This window comes from Podarcis tiliguerta (assembly GCF_965153285.1).
Source record: "Podarcis tiliguerta genome assembly, chromosome: 17".
NCBI lineage: Eukaryota > Metazoa > Chordata > Lepidosauria > Squamata > Lacertidae > Podarcis > Podarcis tiliguerta.
Genome location: NC_139550.1, coordinates 6039651 through 6065167, shown reverse-complemented (window position 1 = coordinate 6065167; position 25517 = coordinate 6039651). Strand labels below are relative to the sequence as shown.

Genomic DNA, 25517 nt, shown 5'->3' with positions numbered 1-25517 from the left:
AATCTGATTTTACAAGTACAGAGCTACAGCAATACAAAATACATATCCATATTTGGAGATTTCTCTGAATCTCCAGACTTCCCACATTCCCCTTCATTGTGTCCTATTATAAACCTTTTCAACTGCATATTATTTCAGCATCCAAATCTCATGTTTTTCCTTTTTATCCATAATATCTTCTGCATTACAAGTGTTACTGCAATCCTGCTAATGTTTTCATCTGCTTACAGTGGCCTCTCAAGTAAATTATAAATCTTTCCCGTTCTTTAAGTTTTGGTCTTCTTGGTTCCTGAGCTTTCCGGTCAGTTTTGCCATAGCTTATTTTGCCATTCTTCTCTTGGCAAACTTTACTACCACAATTCTATCAGCACTTACATTGGGATTATAACATCTTGGACAGAGCTACCTTGATTTCCAGTTTCGCAGGTATTAATCCCTTCCTACATCTCACGTAATCAATGCTGATCAACCAAGGCAATGAGGTTCTGCTGCCATCTGATGGCTAAGCCTCTACATTTCACAATTTGCGCTGGTGCCCACACTTATAGGAGCATCGGAAGCTGCCCTGAACTGACCCTCATCAGTGCAGGTAAGAAAAAACTTACCGTAATTTTACTTTTTATCATCTACAATACTGTCTTATTTATTTAATAGTACAGTACATTATTGCTTTCATTTTATGGATTAATGGTCTTGTTAGATAGTAAAATTTGTGTTAAATTGCTGTTTCAGGAGTTGTTTTTAAAAGTCTGGAACGGATTAATGCGTTTTGCATTACTTTCTATGGGAAAGCGTGCCTTGGTTTTGGAACGCTCTGGTTTTGGAATGGACTTCCGGAATGGATTAAGTTTGAGAACCAAGGTACCACTGTATTACAAATAAGTACATTGATATTAGTCTGAGAGACATAAATTACACTACCAGCTTCACAGTATGTTCTCTTATCTGCTAGATATTAAGCGAGATGAACACCACACTCCATAGTAGCCTTTGACTGGACTAAACTGTCCAGGGGTCCTTTACCTATCTTTTTTTAACCTATTGTACACAACACTTCTCAAAACCCAGATTAACTAGGTCTTTACAGCACAGACTTCTCCACCCAAGTCTGTCCAATTCAACAAGCTCCCAAATTGGTCATCAGAATGTATTTGTATCTAGATAGATAAAGGTAAAGGGACCCCTGGCCATTAGGTCCAGTCGTGAACGACCCTGGGGTTGCGCCGCTCATCTTGCTTTACTGGCTGAGGGAGCCGGCATGACTAAGCCACTTCTGCCAAACCAGAGCAGAGCACAGAAACGCCGTTTCCCTTCCCGCTGGAGTGGTACCTATTTATCTACTTGCACTTTGACGTGATTTCGAACTGCTAGGTTGGCAGAAGCAGGGACCGAGCAACGGGAGGTCACCCCGTCACGAGGATTCAAACCACCGACCTTCTGATCGGCAAGTCCTAGGCTCTGTGGTTTAACCCACAGCGCCACCCGCGTCCCTTACAGATAGATAAAGGTAAAGGTAAAGGTACCCCTGCCCGTATGGGCCAGTCTTGACAGACTCTAGGGTTGTGCACCCATCTCACTCAAAGAGGCCAAGGGCCAGCGCTGTCCGAAGACACTTCCGGGTCACGTGGCCAGCGTGACATCGCTGCTCTGGCGAGCCAGAGCCGCACACGGAAACGCCATTTACCTTCCCGCTAGTAAGCGGTCCCTATTTATCTACTTGCACCCAGGGGTGCTTTCGAACTGCTAGGTTGGCAGGCGCTGGGACCGAACAGCAGGAGCGCACCCCGCCGCGGGGATTCGAACCGCCGACCTTTCGATCGGCAAGCCCTAGGCACTGAGGCTTTAACCCACAGCGCCACCTGCGTCCCTTTACAGATAGATATCTAGTACCAATTCCTTTGCTCTGATGACAATAAAGCAGAGCAGCATTTTGAGTACAGAGAAGGCTTTCATAAAAACATGAAACAGAAATGAACTTGCACAACAACTTCAAAAGCCCATCGAAAAAATATGGGAGAAAGAGGAGATCCCAGCAGACTTCAGGGATGCCAAAAGTTCAATCTCTTTTTTTAAAAAAGGTGACAGAACGGGTTGCGGAAACTATCGAGGCATATCTTTATTAGCTGCCTTCGACAAAATTTCTTGCAAGGATCGTAGCAAACCATCTCTTAATAATATCCGATCAACCCTTCCTGAATCCCAAAATGGTTTTAGACCCGCTAGGACAGGCATGTCCAAAGTCTTTTTTTAAATAAAAGTTATTTTGAACATCCTTTTCAATTCATTGTATATCATTTCCCAGTAACCTTACCACAGGACCGCCACATATGATAAAAAGAACCTTCTTTCTAGTTACATTTCCAACACTTGTTTGATTTAGATTTACAGTGGTACCTCTACTTACATTCACCTCCAGTTACGTATCCTTCGGGATACGTGCGCAGCAAACCCGGAAGTATTTTTCTGGGTTTTGCCCCGTGCGCAGGTGCAGAAGCAGTACCTCTAGATACGCACACCTAGGGATCCGACAGGAGCTCCGGAACGGATCCTGTGCGCAACCAGAAGTACCACTGTATTAATTTTTGCCAGTTTACTCGGTGTTAGATACCAACGATGTATCATTTTCATATAATTTTCTCTTAGACCATAACATGCAATATAATTTTATATCCCACAATCCTTCCCATTCTTCCATACCTATATTATGACCAACACAGAGAACAGCAACTACCAGACTTTTAGAAGACATCTGAAGGCAGCCCTGTTTAGGGAAGCTTTTAATGTTTGATGCTTTACTGTATTTTAATATTTTGTTGCAAGCCACCCAGATGGGCAGGGTATAAATTATTATTATTATCGTCATCCTCATCTACTGCCCAGTGCATCAATGAGTGTATCACCATCCTCTGTCTAGCACAGTGTTTCCCAAACTTGAGTCTCCAGCCGTTTTTGGACTACAATTCCCATCATCCCTGACCACTGGTCCTGCTAACTAGGGATGATGTGGGTTGTAGTCCCAAAACAGCTGGCGACCCAAGTTTGGGAAACAATGGTCTAGCAGATTCGGAATGAAATGTCTCAACATCAGTTGTTTGAAATTACAGCGGTGCCCCGCAAGACGAATGCCTCGCAAGACGGAAAACCCGCTAGACGAAAGGGTTTTCCGTTTTGGAGGTGCTTCGCAGGACGAATTTGCTATGGGCTTGCTTTGCAAGACGAAAATGTCTTGCGATTCCTGGGGGTTTTTTTCGCTCCCCACCCCCTTTTTCTAAGGCACTAAGCTGCTAATAGCCTTTTAGCAGCTAATCCGCTAATCCCTTAAGCCTTTAATAGCAGCTAATAGCCGCTAAACCGCTAATAGCGCTAATCCGCTAATGGGCTTGCTTCGCAAGACGAAAAAACTGCTAGACGAAGAGACTCACGGAACGGATTCTTTTCGTCTTGCGAGGCACCACTGTACTTTCTTTTGACCCCCAAGTGCTCAGGGGGGGGGAACCCTCTCAAAACCTTTCTACAATGTCTACACCGAGTTAGGTATTTTTATTTACTTGATTGTGGGGGGCAGCCGCCCTCTCCCCGGCTACGCCCGTGCATAACTGTCAACCGTCCCTTATTTGGCGGAAAACTCCCTTATCCCAGCGCCATGTCCCGCTGCTGTCCCTTATTGATGATGTCCCTTAAATTTCCTGGGTTTCATGCTGGCCCGGCTCGGGAGGGAAGCAGCGGCTCGGGGTCCTCCGCCGTGAGAGAGAGTGCGCACGAGCTGCCACATCTCCATCTCTCCCTTTTCCCCCTCAGGGGCGCATCGTGAGGAGACGGGTGGCGGCGGGCGGGCGGGCAGCCCCTCTCTTGCGAGACTTCCGCCGCGCTGCCAGGGGAAGCCGGAGGCGGCAGCGGCGGCTGAGGAGGCGGCCTGAGGGAGGAGGAAGAGGGGGTGATGTGGAGGGACACAGAAAGGCGGCACTTCAGCAGCGCTGCATCCACCTCATGCCGGGCTCGTGGGTGGCGTGGGCGAGAGTCCCTCTCCCTCCCTCTCTCTCGGGTGGGGAAGGGCCGATGGAACTCCTCGCTCCAAGACGACGGCAGCCCCAACGTGCTGCTTAGCATCCCCTCCAACCAGTGCAGCATCTAAATGTAGTAATTTCCCCCTCTGCATCCCTTTCATAACTCTATTTTCATAAATCATTTGTCCATCCATAGTTCAATTTTTACTACAAGTTTTCTGTCAATCCTATGTAACTCTTTACAATGCTTTTCCAATAAATTATAAACTTTCCCCATTCTTTATTAAAGAGGTCCTCTTCCTGGTTTCTAATTCTGCCTGGAAGCTTTGCCATCTCGACGTCGTTCATCACTTTTGTCTGCCCCTCTTCTTTGGTGGGAGTTGTAGACCCTTAGGATCATCTAGTCCAACCCCCTGCAAAACACAGTAAGGCAGCCAAAGCAGAATGGCTCCATCAGTGCCGGATTTCTGTATAAACTATCCCTTATTTTGGCTGCTGATCCCTTATTTTCGAGGCTGCTGGTCCCTTATTTTCAAATCTGTAAAGTTGACAGCTATGCCTGCCCTATCATGGAAGTGAGTTTTCCGAGGACTGCCCTGTGCACACGTGACGAGCCTGAGCCCCCGAGGCTACTTAGAAACAACATCGCCAAAGATACACGCGTGTGCGTGAACGTGGCTGGTCTGCAAAGACATTGGCGACCCCCTTCCTCCAAACCAGGCTCCCCTCTCTTCTCCCCCCTTTGCTGCAGCCGATCTCTCTCCTCCAGGACCCCGGCGACCATGTGATCGCCATGATAGAGATCCCGAGGAAATGCGCCTCCCTTCCTTGGGAAGATCTCTATGATCGGCGCGGCCGTGCGCGCCGGAGCCGGGGGAGTGGCTCCGATCCCGGGGTGTTTCCAGCAGCCTCCGGGCTCGGCTCGCTGGCGGAGAGGCGCTTTCTCGCCAGAGACCGGGATGCCGTCATAAGGTAACGAAACAAAAGAGCAAAACCAGATCGGGAAACTCATGTTTGGCGATGGGTTTTTTTGTGTGCACTTTCTTAGCTCTGCTAGCAAGCGGGGCCGGGGGCGCGCGCGCCCTGCACGGTGCAACCCGCTTCGCTTTTGCAGATCTTCAGGGTCGGCTGCATGCATGGTTTTACCCCGGGATGTGTTTTTCTGCATGCTTAGTTTTTCTTGGTGTGTGTTTTTCTGCATGCATAGGTTTTCTCGGTGTGCGTTTTTCTGCATGCATAGCTTTTCTCGGGGCGTGTTTTTCTGCATGCATAGTTGTTGTTTTCTCGGGATGTGTTTTTCCTGCCTGTGCCCACACTCTTGGAGCAAGTCCCCTCGGGACAGCAAACATGGAGCGGGTTGCACAACGCGCTCACAAAACGCGATCTGTGGATGTTGTCCGGATGTGCTTCCGATTTCTGGGTGGTTTTGGTGATATTTTTGGAGGGGAGGAATGCGGAATTTCCCCCCTCCACACAATGGCATTAGACTTCTTGGCTTCGCTCTTTGTGCTCAGAGCATCAATCCCTATGTTTGAAAACACGGTGGGCTCCCCACTTTTTGGGGGGGGGGCATTAGCAATGTATATGCACAGCGTTTTCAAGTGGTAGATCTGTGCATAGGATGTGCTTTGCAAGACGCACATAAAATGCGTTTGATTAGTATTTTTTATTATTATTAATAGCACAGGAGATAATAGAAATGGGATTTGCAAGCAGATCCTAGGAACCTAGGTGAAATACACTCGGAGTCGAGTGTGAATTTCATGCTCTTTATTCAGCTCATAGTAGCAATGAATGAAACTTTCCCCAAAACGTCTAGCTATATATACATTATTTACACAATGGGCCCCGCGTGATTGGCTAATTCCGGGGTGCTCCTGTAGGCCAATCAGGTTGCTGATCCACCACCTCCAGAAGCCTGATTGGCTGTTCCTGCAGGCCAATCCGGTCGCTGATTCACTTCTACCTGGAGCTGGATTGGGTGGCTCTTGCGGACCAATCAGACTGCTGCACTCTGGATCCTATTGTTCTAGGATTCAGCTCAGTATATAACACTAGGAAAATGCTTTATGGTAAACCAGACCAGCGGCCCATCTAACTACAACCTTGGCTACTGTCCCCCAGCCCTGCCTGGAGATGACAATGACTGAACTTGGGACCTTCTGCTCTAGCACTGAGCTGCCACCCTTTCTTAAAATGTTACCGGGGTTTACCTGCCTTGGAAGAGTCTGGGCGCTTCTTTCATTTCTTTGGGGGCTGCAGGTAGGCACCTCAGACTTAACAGTTCCCATACAACAGGTAGATTGTGATCTACTGGTAAATCACTGGATGTCTCAGCAGCTTTGCTTCGCCTAATCACAGCTAGTATTTTTATAATGTGAGTACCACATTCGCTCTATAAGACGCACCAGACCACAAGACGCGCCTAGTTTTTGGAGGAGGAAAACAAGAAAAAAAATATTCTGAATCTCAGAAGCCAGAGCAACAAGAGGGATCGCTGCACAGCGAAAGCAGCAATCCCTCTTGCTGTTCTGGCTTCTGGGATAGCTGCGCAGCCTGCATTCGCTCCATAAGATGCATACACATTTCCCCTTACTTTTTAGGAAGGAAAACGTGAGTCTTATAGAGCAAAAAATACGGTAGATCACAGTCTCTTGGGAGTTGGACGTGCCTGCCCTACAGTAAAGGAGCGAGCTAGAGAGAGACCCTGATGTTAAGGAAGTTGATACGAGTTTTAGTTTGCATTGGTAAAACACTTGCTTTCAACCCTTAGGGGCTCATGCAACTGTGTGGCCTTTGCTTTCCTCTTAGGCTTAATTAGGCTTGCAATTAACCCTCTTGTTATGCTTGCAGTTCAGGATAATGAAAGGGTGGGTTTCATTTTTGCACACAGTGTGTATCCAGCAATCGAAATTTGCCAGGCGCATTTTGCACCTGCCTATTGGCCACATAGGGACGCGGGTCACAGAGGGACGCGGATGGCGCTGTGGGTAAAAGCCTCAGCGCCTAGGGCTTGCCGATCGAAAGGTCGGCGGTTCGAATCCCCGCGGCGGGGTGCGCTCCCGTTGCTCGGTCCCAGCGCCTGCCAACCCAGCAGTTCGAAAGCACCCCCGGGGGCAAGTAGATAAATAGGGACCGCTTACTAGCGGGAAGGTAAACGGCATTTCCGTGTGCTGCGCTGGCTCGCCAGATGCGGCTTTGTCACGCTGGCCACGTGACCCGGAAGTGTCTCCGGACAGCGCTGGCCCCGGCCTCTTGAGTGAGATCAGCGCACAACCCTAGAGTCTGTCAAGACTGGCCCGTATGGGCAGGGGTACCTTTACCTTTACCTTATTGGCCACATGCAACCGAGTGAAGATGCCCAGGCGTCAGGATGGTGTCTGGTGTCTCCACCATCTGGAGGGGCATGCCTTCAAGATCCTTGTTTTTTTTTTTTTTTTTTTTTAAGTGGCTACATACAAATTCAATAAAACAGAGACTACAGCACAAAGCAACACATAGTGTCGCAATAGCATTTCCTAAGCAGCTTCAAAACCAGCCACAATGTGTTGATTAAAAACCAGAGGAAACAAAATAGTTTTTCAACTACCTGCCTATATTATACGAAGCAGGTGCCAAATGTCATTTTACATGGATCCTTGGACCTTGACTCTTTTCACACACTAGCAACGCACCCGAAGAATTCTAACCATTACAGTGGTACCTTGGGTTACAAACGCTTCGGGTTACAAACTCCGCTAACCCAGAAGTAGTTGCTCCGGTCTGCAAACGTTGCCCCAGGATGAGAACGGAAATCGCGCGCCAGCAGTGTGACAACAGTGGGAGGCCCCTTTAGTGAAAGTGTGCCTCAGGTTAAGAAAGGTTTCGGGTTAAGAACAGACCTCCGGAACAAATTACTGTATTTTTCGCTCTATAAGACGCACCAGACCACAAGACGCACCTAGTTTTTGGAGGAGGAAAACAAGAAAAAAATATTCTGAATCTCAGAAGCCAGAACAGCAAGAGGGATTGCTGCGCAGTGAAAGCAGCAATCCCTCTTGCTGTTCTGGCTTCTGGGATAGCTGCGCAGCCTGCATTCGCTCCATAAGACGCACACACATTTCCCCTTCCTTTTTAGGAGGGAAAAAGTGAGTCTTATAGAGCAAAAAATACTGTAAGTTCGTAACCCGAGGTACCACTGTATATTTTATCTGCACAATCAGAATTGATTTCAAGGAGCCAAAAAGTCATATTGAAAAATGCAGCCTTTGAGCCAGTCTGGGCACAAAATGGCAACTGGACATTCTGTTTTGGTGACTGCAATTTAAGGACCCATTTGGCGCCTAGTTTATATATCTGAGTTTCTAGCACTAATACAGTGGTACCTCAGGTTACATACGCTTCAGGTTACATACTCCGCTAACCCAGAAATAGTGCTTCAGGTTAAGAACTTTGCTTCAGGATGAGAACAGAAATCGTGCTCCGGCGACATGGCAGCAGCAGGAGGCCCCATTAGCTAAAGTGGTGCTTCAGGTTAAGAACAGTTTCAGGTTAAGTACAGACCTCCGGAGCGAATTAAGTACTTAACCCGAGGTACCACTATATCTGGAGGGTAAAGTGGAACTTATGCCTTGCCTTAATGGTGTTGTATGTGGATCCTGGGAGCTGTTGAGCCATGGGGTGTGTTTGAAATGCGGATACCCCACTTTGATTAAAGTGGGACTAATAGTTGCTTTCAGGAGATGGGGGCGACTTCAGTCTAAAAAGCAACGTGGGGGGATTTAATGCCTCCTTCCCCAGCACCACCTGCACCGAGCCAATTTAGCTGCTTTGAGCTTTTTATTTTTTATTTAAAGACATTGAGATGTTCAACAATAGATCTCCTGCGTCATGTGCGGTTTGGCTCTGAATGTGCAAGTCAGTGGTGGCCTTGAGGAACTGCTTTTAGCAGAGCTGAGAAACTACAGTATAGCAATTTACCTCCAGGTTAAAAAAAATAACAATTTCCCTCCAGTGAAGCTAGTGATTCATGTTCTTTTGTTAAGGGACATCCTGAGCCCCCATAGAGTGGCAAAAACAAGAAGGGGGAAAAAGGATTCCACTTTAGAGGGTGGGGGGGTGAGAGTTCCCCCCCTGAAAAAATGCAAATGAAGGCTAATGGTCAATGAGATCAGAAGGTGATCGGAAAAGAAAGTACTTGGGAAAATTTGTTTGGCAGTAATGGAAGAGAACGTACACAACAAACTGTCTACAGTGTTAGAAATTTGGATAGATAATCTAGGATCTGAATGGCTCCTTAAACTGAGGTTACAGTCACCAAAATGGAATATCTAGTTGCCATTTTTGGGCTCAAATCACGGGCTGACTGTGATTGATTATCAGTTCAACATCTGGCTAGTTCAAATGACTTCCCGCCCTGCCCCCCTTTTCTATGGTTTCCATATTTACCCTTTAAAGCTGCAAATTTCACCTATAATATTCATTACAGCCGTTTTAACCTATTTATCTTAATACAGTGGAACCTCAGTTTCCGAGCGTCTCAGAAGCTGAATGATTTGGAAGCCAAATGCCGAAAACCTAGAAGTAATTGCTTCCGTTTTCGAACGTGCCTCGGAAGTCGAATGGCTTCCGCTGCACGTTTTCCCATTTTTTCAATGGATTTTGGCGACCGCCCATTGATCCTCAGTTTTCGTATGTTTCAGAAGTTGAAAGGTCTTCCGGAACAGATTACTTTCGAAAACCGAGGTTCCACTGTAATTAATACTGATGCTTGTATTTCAAATCGTGCTCACGTTTTCATCTCGCTATAATAGTTCTTTAAATACGCAATAAAAAGTTTCCAGTTCTCAATGATTATTATTTTTTGTCATTTTGGCCTCTAATCATTACTGTTAATCTTGACAGTTCCACCTACTGCATCATTTTCAAAAACCATTTACAGTGGTCCCTCGCAAGACGAAATAAATCTGTTCCGCGAGTCTCTTCGTCTTGCGGTTTTTTTGTCTTGCGAAGCACGGCTATTAGCGGCTTAGCGGCTATTAGCGGCTTAGCGGCTTTAAGAAAAAGGAAACAAACTCGCAAGAACTCGCAAGATGTTTCGTCTTGCGAAGCAAGCCCATAGGGAAATTCGTCTTGCGGAACGACTCAAAAAATGGAAAACTCTTTTGTCTAGCGAGTTTTTCGTCTTGCGAGGCATTCGTCTTGCGAGGTACCACTGTACAGTTCTTTGATTCTCTGATCCCCATCCCTCATACAACCTTTGAAAGGAAGGGGAGGAAAGAGGTGAGCTTCTCCTATTAAGCCTAGAGAGTAATGAGTCTTTGTGCCTTGCCGTTCCTAGGTGACGATGGAAATCAGTGGCTTGCCACTGGAGTTGTGGCGCCTGATATTGTCCTACTTGCGCCTTCCGGACCTTGGCCGCTGCAGCTTGGTGTGCAGAGCGTGGTACGAGCTCATCCTCAGCCTGGACAATACCCGGTGGAGGCAGCTTTGCCTGGGCTGCATCGAGTGCCGGCACCCAAATTGGCCCAACCAGCCCGACGTGGAGCCCTGGTCGTGGAGGGAAGCCTTCAAACAGCATTACCTCGCTTCGAAAACCTGGACCAAGAACAGCCAGGACCTCGAATCCTCCAACTGCTTCTACCTGTTCAGAAGGAAGAAGGACCGGCGCGTCCTTTGCGTGGGTCCCGGCTGCGAGTTCGAAAATCTCCGGAGCGCCTTGGTTTCGGCGTGTGTTTATGACCGGATCGTCCTGTTGCCCGGAGTGTACGAAGAGCAGGGCGAAGTCTTCCTTAAGGTCCCTGTGGAAATTATGGGGAGGGGCAAACTCGGAGACGTGGCTCTCCTGGTGAGCTTCGACCAGCACTGTCCAACCGCGAGGTTATGCAATTTGGTCTTCATGCCAGCTTGGTTCACGCCTATCATATATAAGGTGAGTGTGAATGGGTTGGAGGACTGTAAGGCTCTCCAGATATCGTTGGACTACAATGCCCATCATCCTGATGACTGGGGCTGATGGGAATTGGAGTCCAACATCTGGAGCTACCACCACCTTGTCTACCACTTACCGTATATTTCGCTCTGTAGGACGCACTTCTTCCCCTCCAAAAATTAAGGGGAAATGTGTGTGTGTCCTGTGGAGCGAATGCTGGCTCCTTGGCTTCAGCGATAGCAACGCGAAGCCTCCGCAGCTCAGAGGGAGCGCTCCCTCTGCGCTCTGGAGGCTATGCATTGCTTTCACTGAAGCCTGGAGAGCGAGAGGGGTCGGTGCGCACCGACCCCTCTCGCTCTCCAGGCTTCAGGGATAGCCGCCTGAAGCCTTTGGAGCGCAGCGGGACCTTGCGCTGCGCTCCGAAGGCTTCGGGTTCCTTTTGCTGAAGCCGGGAGAGCAAGACTCTCCTGGCTTCAGCAAAGAGGGAGAGCTGCGCAGCACCCCTTCAGCCAAGCGGGAGGAGAAATGGAAGGGGCTCCGTTTCTCCTGCCGCTTCGCTGAAGGGGCGCTGAGCAGAGAGGGGGAGAATTTTTTTCCCTTGTTTTCCCCCTCTAAAACACGGTGCGCCCTATGGTCAGGTGCATCCTATAGGGCGAAAAATACGATACCTTTGTGGGTCAAGCAGGGAACTCTGGGCACCAGTAAGAATAACAGAATGGGCAATGGATGCATCTGAACCAAGTGACGCAGTTGCAAATGTGCCTCCCGCACGGATCATGTTCGCAACCTGAGCGTCCACTGTAGTAGTAATAATAATAATGATAATAATGATAATAATGATAATAATGATAATTCTATGTCACCTATCTGACAGGGTTGCCCCAGCCACTTGGGTAGCTTCCAACAAAATATGAAAAACACAATAAAACATCAGCCATTAAAAACCTCCCTGAACATATATTGATCTGGTGTCATTCTTTTTCTCTAGACAAACTCGGGCCACGTCCAGTTTGACAACTGCAACTTTGAGAACGGACAGCTTCAAATCCATGCCCCGGGCACTTGCCAAGTTAAATTCTGCACTTTCAACCAGTCCACCATCAATTTCCACAGCGTCGCCATCTGCCTCCTGGAAAACTGTGAGTTTGTGGGCAGTGAAAACGCCTCGGTGACTGTGGATGGCTGCCCATCTGTGGACAGGAACTGGGCCTGTAAGCACTTGAGCACATTGGCCAAATCCTGCTCCGCTTCGCTACAGACACTGGAGCCACAGACACATTGCAGCGCATCGAAGCTGGAGAGCCGGGGGCCTCTGCTGACAAGCGTACGGACCTGTGAAATTGTGGTGGGTGGGGACCCTGGCAAAGCCCTGCCTGCTTCACACCCTCCAGTAATGCCGAAGAAAGGGTGCGAGAAAGGGATCGATGTCGCTGGGCCTCTCCAGGGGGCCAACAAGGAGGAGGCCGCGACAATGGAGACGGATTCTAGCGACAGCGAGCTGAGCATGAGCAGTGAGAACGAGGAGGACGACGAGTCGATGTGCCGGCTGCCTTACCAGGCCCACAGCCTGAGCCACATGCTGGCCAAAGTGATTGACGGCAGGCCGCAGGCCGACGGCTTGGCGGCGCTTCCGAGCGACTACGAGCTGAAAACTCTGCAGCAGGAGCTTCAGAAAGACAAGGAGGCGCAGTCTCTTGCCAACGCCATGCAAGGATGCCTCGTTCGGAAGTGCCTCTTCAGGGATGGCAAAGGCGGCATCTTTGTTTGCTCCCAGGGGCAAGCGAGAGTGGAAGGGAGCATCTTCCAGGACTTGACCTATGCCGTGCGATGCATACAAAACAGTAAGGTGCCGTACAAGACGAGGAGCCAAATCTTGCATGCCTGGGTTAAGTCGGAGGCAGTGTTTGGTTGGTTTGGGATTTCCTTTTATAGGCAAACATTTTATAACAACCTTGAGCTTCACGCTCTTAATAGTTGGGGATGTCGGCCTCCTAATTTATGTCGCGATTTGGAATAATTTATGCCTGCCATTCCTCCCTAAGGAGGTCAGAGCATTGTGTGCTGGAAACAGTAGAACACCGCGGAATATAAGAAAAACGGTAGAAAGCAGTAAAGCAGCAGCAGCTCAAATAAGCTAAGATTAAATAAAGGACCGATTAAATAGGAAAGTTTTCACTGTCCTCCCAAACAGAGGCAGCAAAGAAGCCAAATGGAGGTTGAATTGTAGAGTTGGAAGGGACCACAAGAAACATCTAGTCCAACCCCCTGTTACTCAGGAATCTTTCGTCCAACTGGAGCGAGCCAGTCAGTTGGGCAGAGTACAGATAATAAAATTATTATTATTATTATTATTATTATTATTATAACGTGGGACTCAAACCCACAACCCTGAGATGAAGAGTCTCATTCTCTACCGACTGAGCTATCCCTCATCAGTCTACTTTAAAACAAGTAGGCCAGCAATTCTGCCATCTGTACAAATTATACAGATTAAGATAATTCACATGAGTATTATTTTTCTCAGCTGAATTCTTCAACACTGTTTTTGCTCATTTTTTTTGTATACTTCTACTAGTTATGGAAGGGACACGGGTGGTGCTGTGGGTTAAACCACAGAGCCTAGGACTTGCCGATCAGAAGGTCAGCGGTTTGAATCCCCGTGACGGGGTGAGCTCCTGTTGCTTGGTCCCTGCTCCTGCCAACCTAGCAGTTCGAAAGCACAAAGTGCAAGTAGATAAATAGGTACCGCTCCAGCGGGAAGGTAAACGGCGTTTCCATGTGCTGTTCTGGTTCGCCAGAAGCGGCTTAGTCATGCTGGCCACATGACCCAGAAACTGTACACCGGCTCCCTCGGCCAATAAAGTGAGATGAGCGCCGCAACCCAGAGTCGGTCGCGACTGGAACTAATGGTCAGGGGTCCCTTTATCTTTACCTTACTAGTTATGGTGAATGGCAAGGACCAGGATATTTGAAGGATATTGAAACACCAAACCTACGACCATTGAAAAACTTCGCCAGCCTCTCCCCTGGTTTCAAGTCACCAGGCGTTCATTGCCTGTACACCTGCAGGCATATCATCATACCCATAAGGTTTCTTGCTTTCTTTACAACGAAGCAGTAGCAATGGAAAAACAGAAAACAGGAGTTTGTAGGAAAATTAATTTGTGATTTCCCCACGCTTTCAAAGCATACCTAAAGCTTGCCCGTCCTTTTTGCCAGCCCCCAAACAAGGAAGCTCATTTGAGCGCTTGGTTGTGGGTGCATTTAGTTGTGGAGGCCTGGCCCAAGAGCTGATTTCACACAGCCTCCCTCCTTGGAAGTCAGAGATCAAAATACGGGGAGATGCTATTTTCAGTGTTCATATGGTGCCTGGTGTGCTCTGGTCCATGGGGTCACGAAGAGTCGGACACAACTAAACAACAACAACAAATGGTGAGGTAAATGTCAGAATGCATGTCCCCACTGCCCTGGTTTGAAATTGGTTGGTCTGTCATTACCGCCTTCACCATGCTGGAACTCAGGAGTGTGTGCCAACCTGGACCCACCCCCAGATGTTGGCAGTTCAAAACATCTGGAGGGCTTCAGGTTGCTGAAGGTGGGTCATTCCTCAGAGAAGGGGGCTCTGGGGAGAAAGGCAGAGCTGCGGGAGTCTTTCCTTGGTTGCCGTTTCCACGCCGAAGAATTCAGAGGTCTAGCCAAGGTAGTTTTGAAAGGACTTGGGAGATGTTATGTGAATTGTAATGCACAATTTATGGTGCCTGCAACCATTTATGGCTAGGTCTTAAATCCTGCGCGTATCTCTTCAACAATCTGGCGAGCATGGTGCTGCTCCTTGCTTAGCAACCTTTAAAAAGGAAGCCTTTTGTGTAGGGAGCTGCTGAGATTTTAAGGATCCTAATTATTCGGAGGCAGTGGCCAGGATATTGGCAGCTCCTGGGTACCAAAATAAGAAACTGGGCCATCTTAATTGCTTATGCTGCACTCTTCATCCATGAATGCTTTGCTGCAGGGCTGGCTGCTTGACCTTTTTGGGGGGACTGAGGGCCACATTTGACCTTTGCCAAGCATCTGAGGGCCACAGGGGATGTGGCCACCCACCCACTTGCACACACATTTTTCCATGCACGCTTGCACACACACACACAGAGCACTCCTTCCTCGTTTAATTGTGACGAGGAGGAGGCAGTTGTTGACCCATCCCCAATCTGATGACTGGTGAGGGGGCCATTTGCATCCCTGTCAGGGTGCTGGGCTGGGAAGGCACCCAGCTCCCCCCTTCTTTCTGCAGCTTCCAAAACAGTAGAACTGTTTCCTTAGAATCCCTTCCCCGAGGGGAAGAGCAGCTGGGGGTCTGCCGCTTTTTACAACAAAGGTGTTGAGTCGTACCTTGACGGCTGACAAATTTATGGTAGCATATGTTTTTGTGGACCACAGCCCTCTTCATCAAATGCATGAATTGATATCCTCGGTTGCAGATATACCCGTGGGTTGTGCTTTCATCTTGGGGTGCGCGTGTTATAAGCAGTGAATTCAGAGGGAAACAAAATTCAGGAAATGTAGTGATGATTGCATCATTAATACCAGCATTCTCGAAACAGTAGTAGACGATGCAGTGATCCTGGCATCAGTCAGCCAAGTAATGCATGCAGCGTGGTGAAAACCTGTTGTCCTGATTTAGTCCAGAACTGATGGCATTGAATTTCTTGATGAATTCAGCGGTTCCATATCACAGTCTCCCTTGGAAGGTTGCTTCTTCATCTATTAAGGATAGCACTTCATGCATCTCAGCTGGTCAGAGTGTGGTGGTGCTAATGCCAAGGTTGCAGGTTCGATCCCTGTATGGGGAAGCTGCATATTCCTGCATTGGACTCCCTCAGGGTCCTTCCGAATTCTACAACACTGATTCTGTCTGATGCCATGTGATGTACAGTGGTACCTCGGGTTAAGTACTTAATTCGTTCTGGAGGTCCTTTCTTAACCTCAAGCTGTTCTTAACCTGAAGCACCACTTTGGCTAATGGGGCCTCCTGCTGTCGCCGCGCCGCCGGAGCATGATTTCTGTTCTCATCTTGAAGCAAAGTTCTTAACCTGAAGCATTATTTCTGGGTTAGTGGAGTCTGTAACCTGAAGCGTCTGTAACCCGAGGTACCACTATAGTCAACAGTACAGTGGTACCTCGGGTTACATACGCTTCAGGTTACAGACTCCGCTAACCCAGAAATATTACCTCAGGTTAAGAACTTTGCTTCAGGATAAGAACAAAAATCACATGGCGGCAGTAGCGGGAGGCCCCATTAGCTAAAGTGGTGCTTCAGGTTGAGAAATGTTTCAGGTTAAGAACAGACCTCCAGAACGAATTAAGTTCTTAATCCGAGGTACCACTTTAGTTTATACCAGCGCTAGCCAGTGTGATGCCTTCTAGCTCTTTTCGGCTACAGCACCCATCAGCCTAAGCCAGCATAGTTAATGGTCGGGGATGGTGGGAGTTGCAGTCTGCAGCATTGGCTACTTCCAGCTTATGCCATAACGGGTTTGTAAGCCTTAAGGTATCACAGGAGTCTTTGTCGATGTTGCTGCACCAGCCTCAACATGATGCCTCTTCTGGGAACATGGAAACGGAGGGATGGTCTCCGCAGATTGTGGAGGACGGCGTAAGTCTCGCCCCTGGATTTGCTCCTTTGCAATAACAGCATCGAGAAGTGCAGAAGTCAAACCGGGAGATGTCATTTGTCAGTGCAGGACTCCTGCGCTCTGCGCGTTCAGCTTAGCTGATGAGTGAAACATTAAGTGGGGGTTTGTGTGCCGTTCGTTACGCAGCTATTGTTCCCGGGTGAAACGCTCTGCAATTACACCTGCATTTTTCTGAGCAGCGTTCAGCCTGCCGTTCCAAGCCAGCAATTTGCTGCTCGTTTGTTTCACAGAGGAGGAAGGGAGGAAAGAAAGAAGAGGGACGTTTGTTTTCTTGGCATTTAAGAACAGAACTTTGAACAGAAGCGGAGGCTTTTTTCTTAAAGGAATGTGTACTTTATAAGATGGAATCCCATTTGTTTTGGTTCCTAGTCCACTACATTCCCCAAACCTAGAAGAGCACTGAGAAACGACTCTGTATCTCATTAATTCTCATTACACTGTGAAGTGTAGTTTAAGTTGCAGGAGTGAAGTTACAGGGAACTAAGCAGAGGGCCTTCTCGGTAGTGGCACCCACTCTGTGGAACGCCCTCCCACCAGATGTCAAAGAGAAAAATAACTACCAAACTTTTAGAAGACATCTAAAGGCAGCCTGTTTAGGGAATAGGTTATTGTATTTTAGTGTTTTGTTGGAAGCCGCCCAGAGTGGCTGGGAGGACCCAGCCAGATGGGCGGGGTATAAATAAATGATGATGATGATGATGTTGACGAGAGCTGCATGTTGGATCGCCCTGCTCTAGTGGAAGCCGGTGTAATGACGCCCATTAGGGATTTCCTTCCCCCCTCTCTTTCCCTGGGCACCTCCAAAATCTACCACGAACCCCCCAAAACTGCGCAGATGGAGGAGAAGGGAGATCATTCCGTCAGCGGGAAGGCTTGCGTTGATGGACCGACCGCATCAGTGCGATGTGGAATTCCACCCAGAGTCTCCGTTCAACCATACAGGACATACGTCACGATATGCCTAATAAAAATTTTCGTATTTACATGTTCAGGACGTATGGTTACATGGAGAGTGGCTTGCGAATCGGTAGCTAGATTACCGGCTTCCTGGCTCTCACCAAACAGTTGTTGCAGGCCAGTAACTTTTGCGGCGTTGCTTACGAGGCTGACCTTGGCGTCCTCCACCCCTGGCCCGGCTGAATGATTCCGTAAGTCCCCGAGGTGGATCCGTCCCGGTCAGAAATTAAGAGAGCTGTAAACACCTGTCGTCCTATTAACTGTTATGGGGATAACCACAGTATTTTCTGTTAATGCGTCGGAGAGCCGGGCTTAGTATTCTAACCGGAGCTTGACCTCCATGCCAGGTCAATGGTGAGTGACTAATAAGGAGAGAGGAGGACAGCCATCTCCCCCCCCCCCCGCCCCGTCTCCAGCATTTTAATTAACGGATTGGGGGGCGAGCCACCTTTTCAAATGAGCAAATAAAGGCGGCGTAATTTAATTATAATCTTTGATACGCAGCGCTTACCAAGGCGAGGGTATTGCAATTTGTAGATTTATTCCTTTACGCTTGTCAGACATGGGTTTAAAGGTTTATTCGACTGGAATGGAATTAGGCAGCGCGGTACGCATGAATATCTAAACCACTTACATGCGCAAATAAAACAATGGCGGGATTGAAAGCATCGCCTCACTTTTCACTTTCGCCAGCCTGCGTAGATTTTGCTCCAGGGGTGTGTGGGTGTTTGCTTTCGGTCTCCTCTTGCTCTGTAAACCAGGAACTTCAAAACTGTGTGTGGTGGGACTGCTGGCATAACTGTGAGTTCAAAGTGTCCCCGCACTGAGGAGGAGGCCTGCCGCTTCTCTGCATGATTTACTGCTCTCGTCTTGCTTCCTTCTGCACAGCTTCGTTCTGTCGTTCTTAATGCACATAAGGTATTCACCTGGGATGAGCGCAACCACCTGTATGTTTTCTACTCAGTCACTGTTCTGAAAACAGTGATGCAGAGCGGAAAATTTTCTGGAATATTTTCCAGCGCTTTGTCCTTCCACAGAGAACGTTCCGCTTCCTAAGTTCATATGCAAGAATGAATGGGTGTCAGCTTTTAATAAATATTGGGCGAGCCTGGCAGTTTCAGCGTTTTCCTAAGCTTTCTTTACTAAATGCAAGTACAGTGGTACCTCAGGTTAAGTACTTAATTCGTTCCGGAGGTCTGTTCTTAACCTGAAACTGTTCTTAATCTGAAGCACCACTTAAGGAATTGGGCCTCCTGCTGCCGCCGCATGATTTCTGTTCTCATCCTGAAGCAAAGTTCTTAACCCAAGGTATTATTTCTGGGTTAGTGGAGTCTATAACCTGAAGTATATGTAACCTGAAGCATATGTAACCCAAGGTACCACTGTAAAACAAATGGCTGTAAAACATTTATACCCTCTGTAAAACCCCACTGTAAAACAAATACCCTCTCTAGGGCAGTGGTAACTGTGTCTGTGATTGTGCCCTGTGGCTGTCATTGGATTCCATCTCCGATCATCCCTAACCAAGAATTGTAATTGATCAGTGATGATGGGATCTGTAGTCCAACAACCTCTGAATGGCACCACATTGGCCATCCCTGCTCTAGGGCATCAGAACAATTTCTGAGTCAAATTATTCCATGCAAATTACTCTAACCTGCATAAGACTTTTAAACAGTGCATTGTCAGCAAGGCTGAACGACAAAAAAACACCCAGCTTATGCTCCCCCACCCTTTTCAGAGTCTTGGGAGTAAGATCATCAAGTTTTGTCCAAAGCATATGATTTCTCCCAGAGTCTTTTCCCCGAGAACTCCTCTTCACAACTATCTGGGATATTTTTCCAACTCAACATTTCCTCCCTGCGAGAAGTGAAGCTACAGGGAACCAAGCAGAGGGCCTTCTCGGTAGTGGCACCCGCCCTGTGGAACGCCCTCCCATCAGATGTCAAGGAAATAAACAACTACAGTGGTACCTCGGGTTACATACGCTTCAGGTTACATACGCTTCAGGTTACAGACTCCGCTAACCCAGAAATAGTGCTTCAGGTTAAGAACTTTGCTTCAGGATGAGAACAGAAATTGTGCTCCGGCGGCGCAGCAGCAGCGGGAGGCCCCATTAGCTAAAGTGTTGCTTCAGGTTAACAACAGTTTCAGGTTAGGATCGGACCTCCGGAACGAATTAAGTACTTAACCCGAGGTACCACTGTATCTGACTTTTAGAAGACATCTGAAGGCGGCCCTGTTTGGGGAAGTTTTTAATGTTTGGTGTTTTATCGCTTTATTATTATTATTATTAGTCTGCTGGGAGCCACCCAGAGTGGCTGGGGAAACCCAGCCAGATGGGTGGAGTATAAATAATAAATTATTATTATTATTATTATTAATTATTAAGAGCATGGAATGGGTTCTTCCAAGGTCAGGCAGTTCTGTAGTCTCTGTATTGAGAGTAACTGGATTTTTCAGCATACAGCAACCCGCCCCCTCTGTATCTCTGCATGAGTCATTGCTTTGAGTTTGCTCCTTTCGGATCATGCCTCTTGACTGAGCACTGACTCGTGGGGCAGAGAAATTGGGGTAGGTTTTCTTGAGGGCAAGTATGGAGCAATCCCGTCGCTTCCAGTGAACAATTACTTGCCACCGGAGGAGCTCATCCCCTTTGTCTCTGTATGGGATACGGCTTTGGAATTGCCTCCTTGTCAAGAAGCGTGCCAGAGCAGTGATGACTCATGCAGAGACACAACGAGGTGGGCCTCCCGGGAGAAGGCAACTCTCCTTCATACTGTAAAAGAGCCAGTGTGGTGTAGTGGTTAAGAGCAGTGGACTCGTAATCTGGTGAACCGGGTTTGATTCCCCGCTCCTCCACATGCAGCTGCTGGGTGACCTTGGGCCAGTCACACTTCTCTGAAGTCTCTCAGCCCCACTCACCCCACAGAGTGTTTGTTGTGGAGGAGGAAGGGAAAAGGAGATTGTTAGCCGCTTTGAGACTCCTTGGGGTAGTGATAAAGCGGGATATCAAATCCAAACTCCAAACTCCTAAAAGTCAACTTGTTTCTGGATGCGGGAGTGAAGCGTGCTTCCATTTTAATTCAGAAAATTACACACCTCAGCTGCGAGAAGTCTGGGAACAGGCACAGTAAAACAGGGAGCAGATGAGCTGGGGTGCTGTCTCTCATTTCCCCTCGATGCACAAGTGGTAAGGATGGCTGGATAGTGTCAAAGGAGAATAGGGACTTCCCTAAGGCCATCAAGGGCCTAAGGACACGGGTGGTGCTGTGGGTTAAACCACAGAGCCTAGGACTTGCCGATCAGAAGGTCGGCGGTTCACATCCCCATGACAGGGTGAGCTCCCGTTGCTCGGTCCCTGCTCCTGCCAACCTAGCAGTTCGGAAGCACGTCAAAGTGCAAGTAGATAAATAGGTACCATTCCGGCAGGAAGGTAAACGGCGTTTCCGTGTGCTGCTCTGGTTCGCCAGAAGCGGCTTAGTCATGCTGGCCACATGACCCAGAAGCTGTACACCGGCTCCCTCGGCCAATAAAATGAGATGAGCGCCGCAACCTCAGAGTCGGTCACGACTGGACCTAATGGTCAGGGGTCCCTTTACCTTTACCTTTTAAGGCCATCAAAGCAATTTGAGGCAGAGACAAGATTCAAATCAGAGACTTCTTGCGTCACAGCTCAAGTCTCGACACTGTTTTGTTTGACCATCTCAGCCTGACAAACGCTGACGTCTGTGCGCTCGTAGCAAGCTCCTCCGCCGCCTTTATCTAGAAATGCATTTGCCTTTTCTTTCCTTTAGATCGTCATGCTGAAGAATGACATTCACCACTGCAAGACCTCGGGGATATTTCTGCGCCTCGGGGCCGGAGGCTTGATTGCAGAAAACAACATCCATTCCAACTGCGAAGCCGGCGTGGACATTCGGAAGGGAGCCAACCCTCTGATCCTGGTATTGACCCTTGCGTGCTCATGTTTTTACCCGAAGAGCTTGACGCAACAAACTTGGGATTCGCCTAACACAAATGTTTGGTGAATGTGGACATTCGTAAGAGAGAAGCAGCCGGCGGGAGGCAGGGGCTTACCCCTCCCCCTGCAAGTCTCCCTCCCCGGGGCACTTTTCCTCCTAGCTGGAGTCTTAAGCTGGAAAAAGGGCCTGGAAGGAAAGGAGCCTGGGGCAGAGGTTGCATGGAGGGGTGTAATGGCAAGCAGTCACACCCGTAAACACTTCTCCCCAGTGTGTGCCTCCCCCAATTCACATTATGCTGCAGCCAGAGGCTTAGGAATCCCATGTTTCTTGCATAACATGACACCCGCTTTTGATCTAAGGCTACCGTATTTTTCGCTCTATAAGATGCACCAGACCACAAGACGCACCTAGTTTTTGGAGGAGGAAAACAAGAGAAAAAATATTCTGAATCTCAGAAGCCAGAACAGCAAGAGGGATCGCTGCGCAGTGAAAGCTTCTTGATAGCTGCGCAGCCTGTATTCACTCCATAACACACACACATTTCCCCTTACTTTTTAGAAGGGAAAAAGTGAGTCTTATAGAGCAAAAAATAGGGTACTTGTTTTATCCTCAAATTCTTCTTCCTTTGTTTGCATGAAAAGCCTGTTGCTCTCAGCTACTCCCAGTAAGTTTTAGGTTATCCCCATGCCATGCTAAAGATGTTGGAACTCCATAATGATCACACAGCTTTCATTGCCGTCAAAGAGTTCTTAATTAGTTATTATTAGTTATTAATTAGTTATTATTGGGACGCGGGTGGCGCTGTGGGTTAAACCACAGAGCCTAGGACTTGCCGATCAGAAGGTCCGCGGTTCACATCCCCATGACGGGGTGAGCTCCCGTTGCTCAGTCCCAGCTCCTGCCAACCTAGCAGTTCAGAAGCACATCAAAGTGCAAGTAGATAAATAGGTGCCACTCCGGCGGGAAGGTAAACGGCGTTTCCGTGTGCGGCTCTGGTTTGGCAGAAGCGGCTTAGTCATTGCTGGCCACAGAACCCGGAAGCTGTATGCCGGCTACCTTTAATTAGTTATTATTAGGGACGTTTTTAATGTTTGAGGTTTCATCATGTTTTAAATATTCTGTTGGAAGCCACCCAGAGTGGCTAGGGAAACCCAGCCAGATAGGTGGGGTATAAAGAATAAATTATTATTATTATTTGGGTTGTGTTCTGTCCGCACTACTGTAGAGCTTTTCCTAGTGTTGTGCAAGACGGAGGCGCCATTAGTGAGAGGCTCTGTCCTTGCACAATGCAAGCAGGTGTGGACCTAGGTTTGCTGATGGACAGCAGCCTTCCTTTAAGGAGGAGCAAGCAATTCAAAATTGAATCAGCTGCCCAAGACAAGGGCTGGAGGGACTGGAGACACTTCCCATTTATTCTGACCTGTCGGTGCAAGGAGGTTTCCGTGCCTGATGTGCTTCATGTAGTGAAGAGAGCCAGTGTGGTGTAGTGGTTAAGAGCGGTAGTCTCGTAATCTGAGGAACCGGGTTCGCGTCTCTGCTCCTCCACATGCAGCTGCTGGGTGACCTTGGGCCAGTCATACTTCTTGGAAGTCTCTCAGCCTCACTCACCTCACAGAGTGTTTGTTGTGGGGGAGGAAGGGAAAGGAGAATGTTAGCCGCTTTGAGACTCCTGAAGGGGAGTGAAAGGCGGGATATCAAATCCAAGCTCTTCTTCTTCTTCTTCTTTCCCATGCATTCTTTCCTCACCCTTCTTTGGGTAGAAAACAGAGCGGACCAAACCTTTTCCTGTCCATTGTGGTCCTGATTCCTCACAATACAGTGGCATGGGATGATAGGTTGGTGACGTTTAATGGCTCCTTCAGATGTGTGCCTGTATTTATAAAAAAGCATTTATCCCATCCTCAGTCAAACTGTTCTCAGGACAGTGTCAAAGAGCCCATTTAAAGCAATACCGTAATTCCACCAGGAAAACAGAAAGCTGGCAAGAGAACAAATAATCTTAGAACACTGAGTAGCTGATTTCTGTTATTACATAGCGGAGTGGTAATTCATAAATGCCTGAGAAAATTGCCGTGTCTTAAGCCGGTTTCCAGATTGAGCTGATATTGGTGCTAGGCAGGCCTCAGAGGCGAGGGTGTTCTGAAATTGGGTGCCCCCAGAGGAAACGCCTCTGAATAAATGGGGCACGTGTAGAAAATTGAGGAGACCCAGCAAGATGGTCTCCGACTTGGGTTTGGAATTTTAGCTGGCTCACTCAGCCCCAAAATCGCATCTAGATATGTAACATTGGCCTGTGGATGCTATTATTCCCTCTGCCCCAGTGGCGTAGCGTGGGTTGTCAGCACCCGGGGCAAGGCAAGTAATTTGCACCCCCTAACCCGTGGATTAATGGGACGCGGGTGGCGCTGTGGGTTAAAGCCTCAGCGCCTAGGGCTTCCCGATCGAAAGGTCGGCGGTTCGAATCCCCGCGGCGGGGTGCATTCCTGCTGTTCGGTCCCAGCGCCTGCCAACCTAGCAGTTTGAAAGCACCCCTGGGTGCAAGTAGATAAATAGGGACCGCTTACTAGCGGGAAGGTAAACAGCGTTTCCGTGTGCGGCTCTGGCTCGCCAGAGCAGCGATGTCACACTGGCCACGTGACCCGGAAGTGTCTTCGGACAGCGCTGGCCCTTGGCCTCTTTGAGTGAGATGGGCGCACAACCCTAGAGTCTGTCAAGACTGGCCCGTACAGGCAGGGGTACCTTTACCTTTACCTTTAACCCGTGGATTTGCGCCCCCTAACCCTAACCCCCAGATGTTGCGCCCGGTGCGGCCGGGCCCCCCCTGCACCCCCCACGCTACGCCACTGCTCTGCCCACAGGAGCTAGGGTTGCTAACTCACCAGGAAAAGAAGAAGAAATCCTGCCTGGCCAACTCCTGTGCCTTTTTAACAGCAGTTTAATCTGCATAAATCAGTAGGTGAGGCTTTTTACACAGCAAGAAGCTAAAACAACATCACTTGCTAATGACTGCATATTAAAAGCCACAGCTGAGACACAACTGAGAAGCTGCTAAGAGCTGGTTGATCCAATAAGCCTTTACCCTCTCCTTTATTCCTGTCCAGCAAAATTGGGAATTGGTGGACGAGATTATGTATTTATCTGAGTAACGGGGCCAAGGTGGGATGGGAGCCCTTTTGATTTCCATATCGAGTGGCCGCTATAGAGGCAGAAGGCTTAGTCGGAGCCAAAATGCCAGGCCTTCTCCAAGGAGACACAAAATTGGGCTCTTCCACTCGAAAACAAACCACTTCCAGCTTTGAAAGAGCTGGGCGCTTTTGTCCGGAGGCTTGCTGACCTTTCTGCTATTGTACTGAGTCCTTGACTTTTCTGTGGCTGATCTCCCTCTCTTGCTTTCTATTTTTCATTCCTCTTGTGCTTGTGCATAAATCAAACGGCAGTGTAATAGGATCCACGGCGGCCTTCGCTCCGGCATCGTTGTCCTTGGCAACGGGAAAGGCATCATCCGTAGCAATCAAATATATGGAAATAAAGAGGCTGGCATTTACATCCTGTATAACGGCAACCCTCTGGTGAGGTAAGTTATTCAACAGCAGCATTTCTTGCCGTTTTTTGGATGTCGGTTTGAAACAATACACCCACACATCCTCCATGCAGCTAAAGAGCAGGGAAGTTTATTATTATTATTAAGAACACTGACAGGGAGATGAAGTCTTTAGGCCAATGTACCTGCACGGGTGGCGCTGTGGGTTAAACCACAGAGCCTAGGACTTGCCACTCAGAAGCTTGGCGGTTCGAATCCCCGTGACAGGGTGAGCTCCCGTTGTTTGGTCCCTGCTCCTGCCAACCTAGCAGTTCAAAAGCACCTCAAAGTGTAAGTAGATAAATAGGTACCGCTCTGGCGGGAAGGTAAAAGGCGTTTCCGTGTGCTGCTCTGGTTTGCCAGAAGCGGCTTAGTCATGCTGGCCACATGACCCGGAAGTTGCACGCCAGC

At 48.4% G+C, this 25517-nt stretch overlaps 1 protein-coding gene and 1 long non-coding RNA gene across 2 annotated transcripts in view; one reads left to right on the top strand and one right to left on the bottom strand.

Moving 5' to 3' along the window:
- The first annotated feature begins 4868 nt into the window (after window positions 1-4868).
- Window positions 4869-25517, top strand: part of FBXO10 (F-box protein 10) — a 33288-nt gene continuing 12639 nt past the window's right edge. Inside the window, exons 1-5 of the mRNA XM_083419641.1 lie at window positions 4869-4976; window positions 10324-10914; window positions 11903-12760; window positions 21359-21508; window positions 24964-25100. Of these exons, the coding sequence (XP_083275767.1) occupies window positions 10330-10914; window positions 11903-12760; window positions 21359-21508; window positions 24964-25100 (1730 nt within the window). The 5' untranslated portion in view covers window positions 4869-4976; window positions 10324-10329. The remainder of the gene's footprint in view (window positions 4977-10323; window positions 10915-11902; window positions 12761-21358; window positions 21509-24963; window positions 25101-25517) is intronic.
- Window positions 19949-20684, bottom strand: LOC310668063. The gene is made up of 2 exons (XR_014506593.1): window positions 20593-20684; window positions 19949-20340 (listed from the first exon to the last, which is right to left on the bottom strand). It is a non-coding gene; the product is annotated as an uncharacterized lncRNA (long non-coding RNA).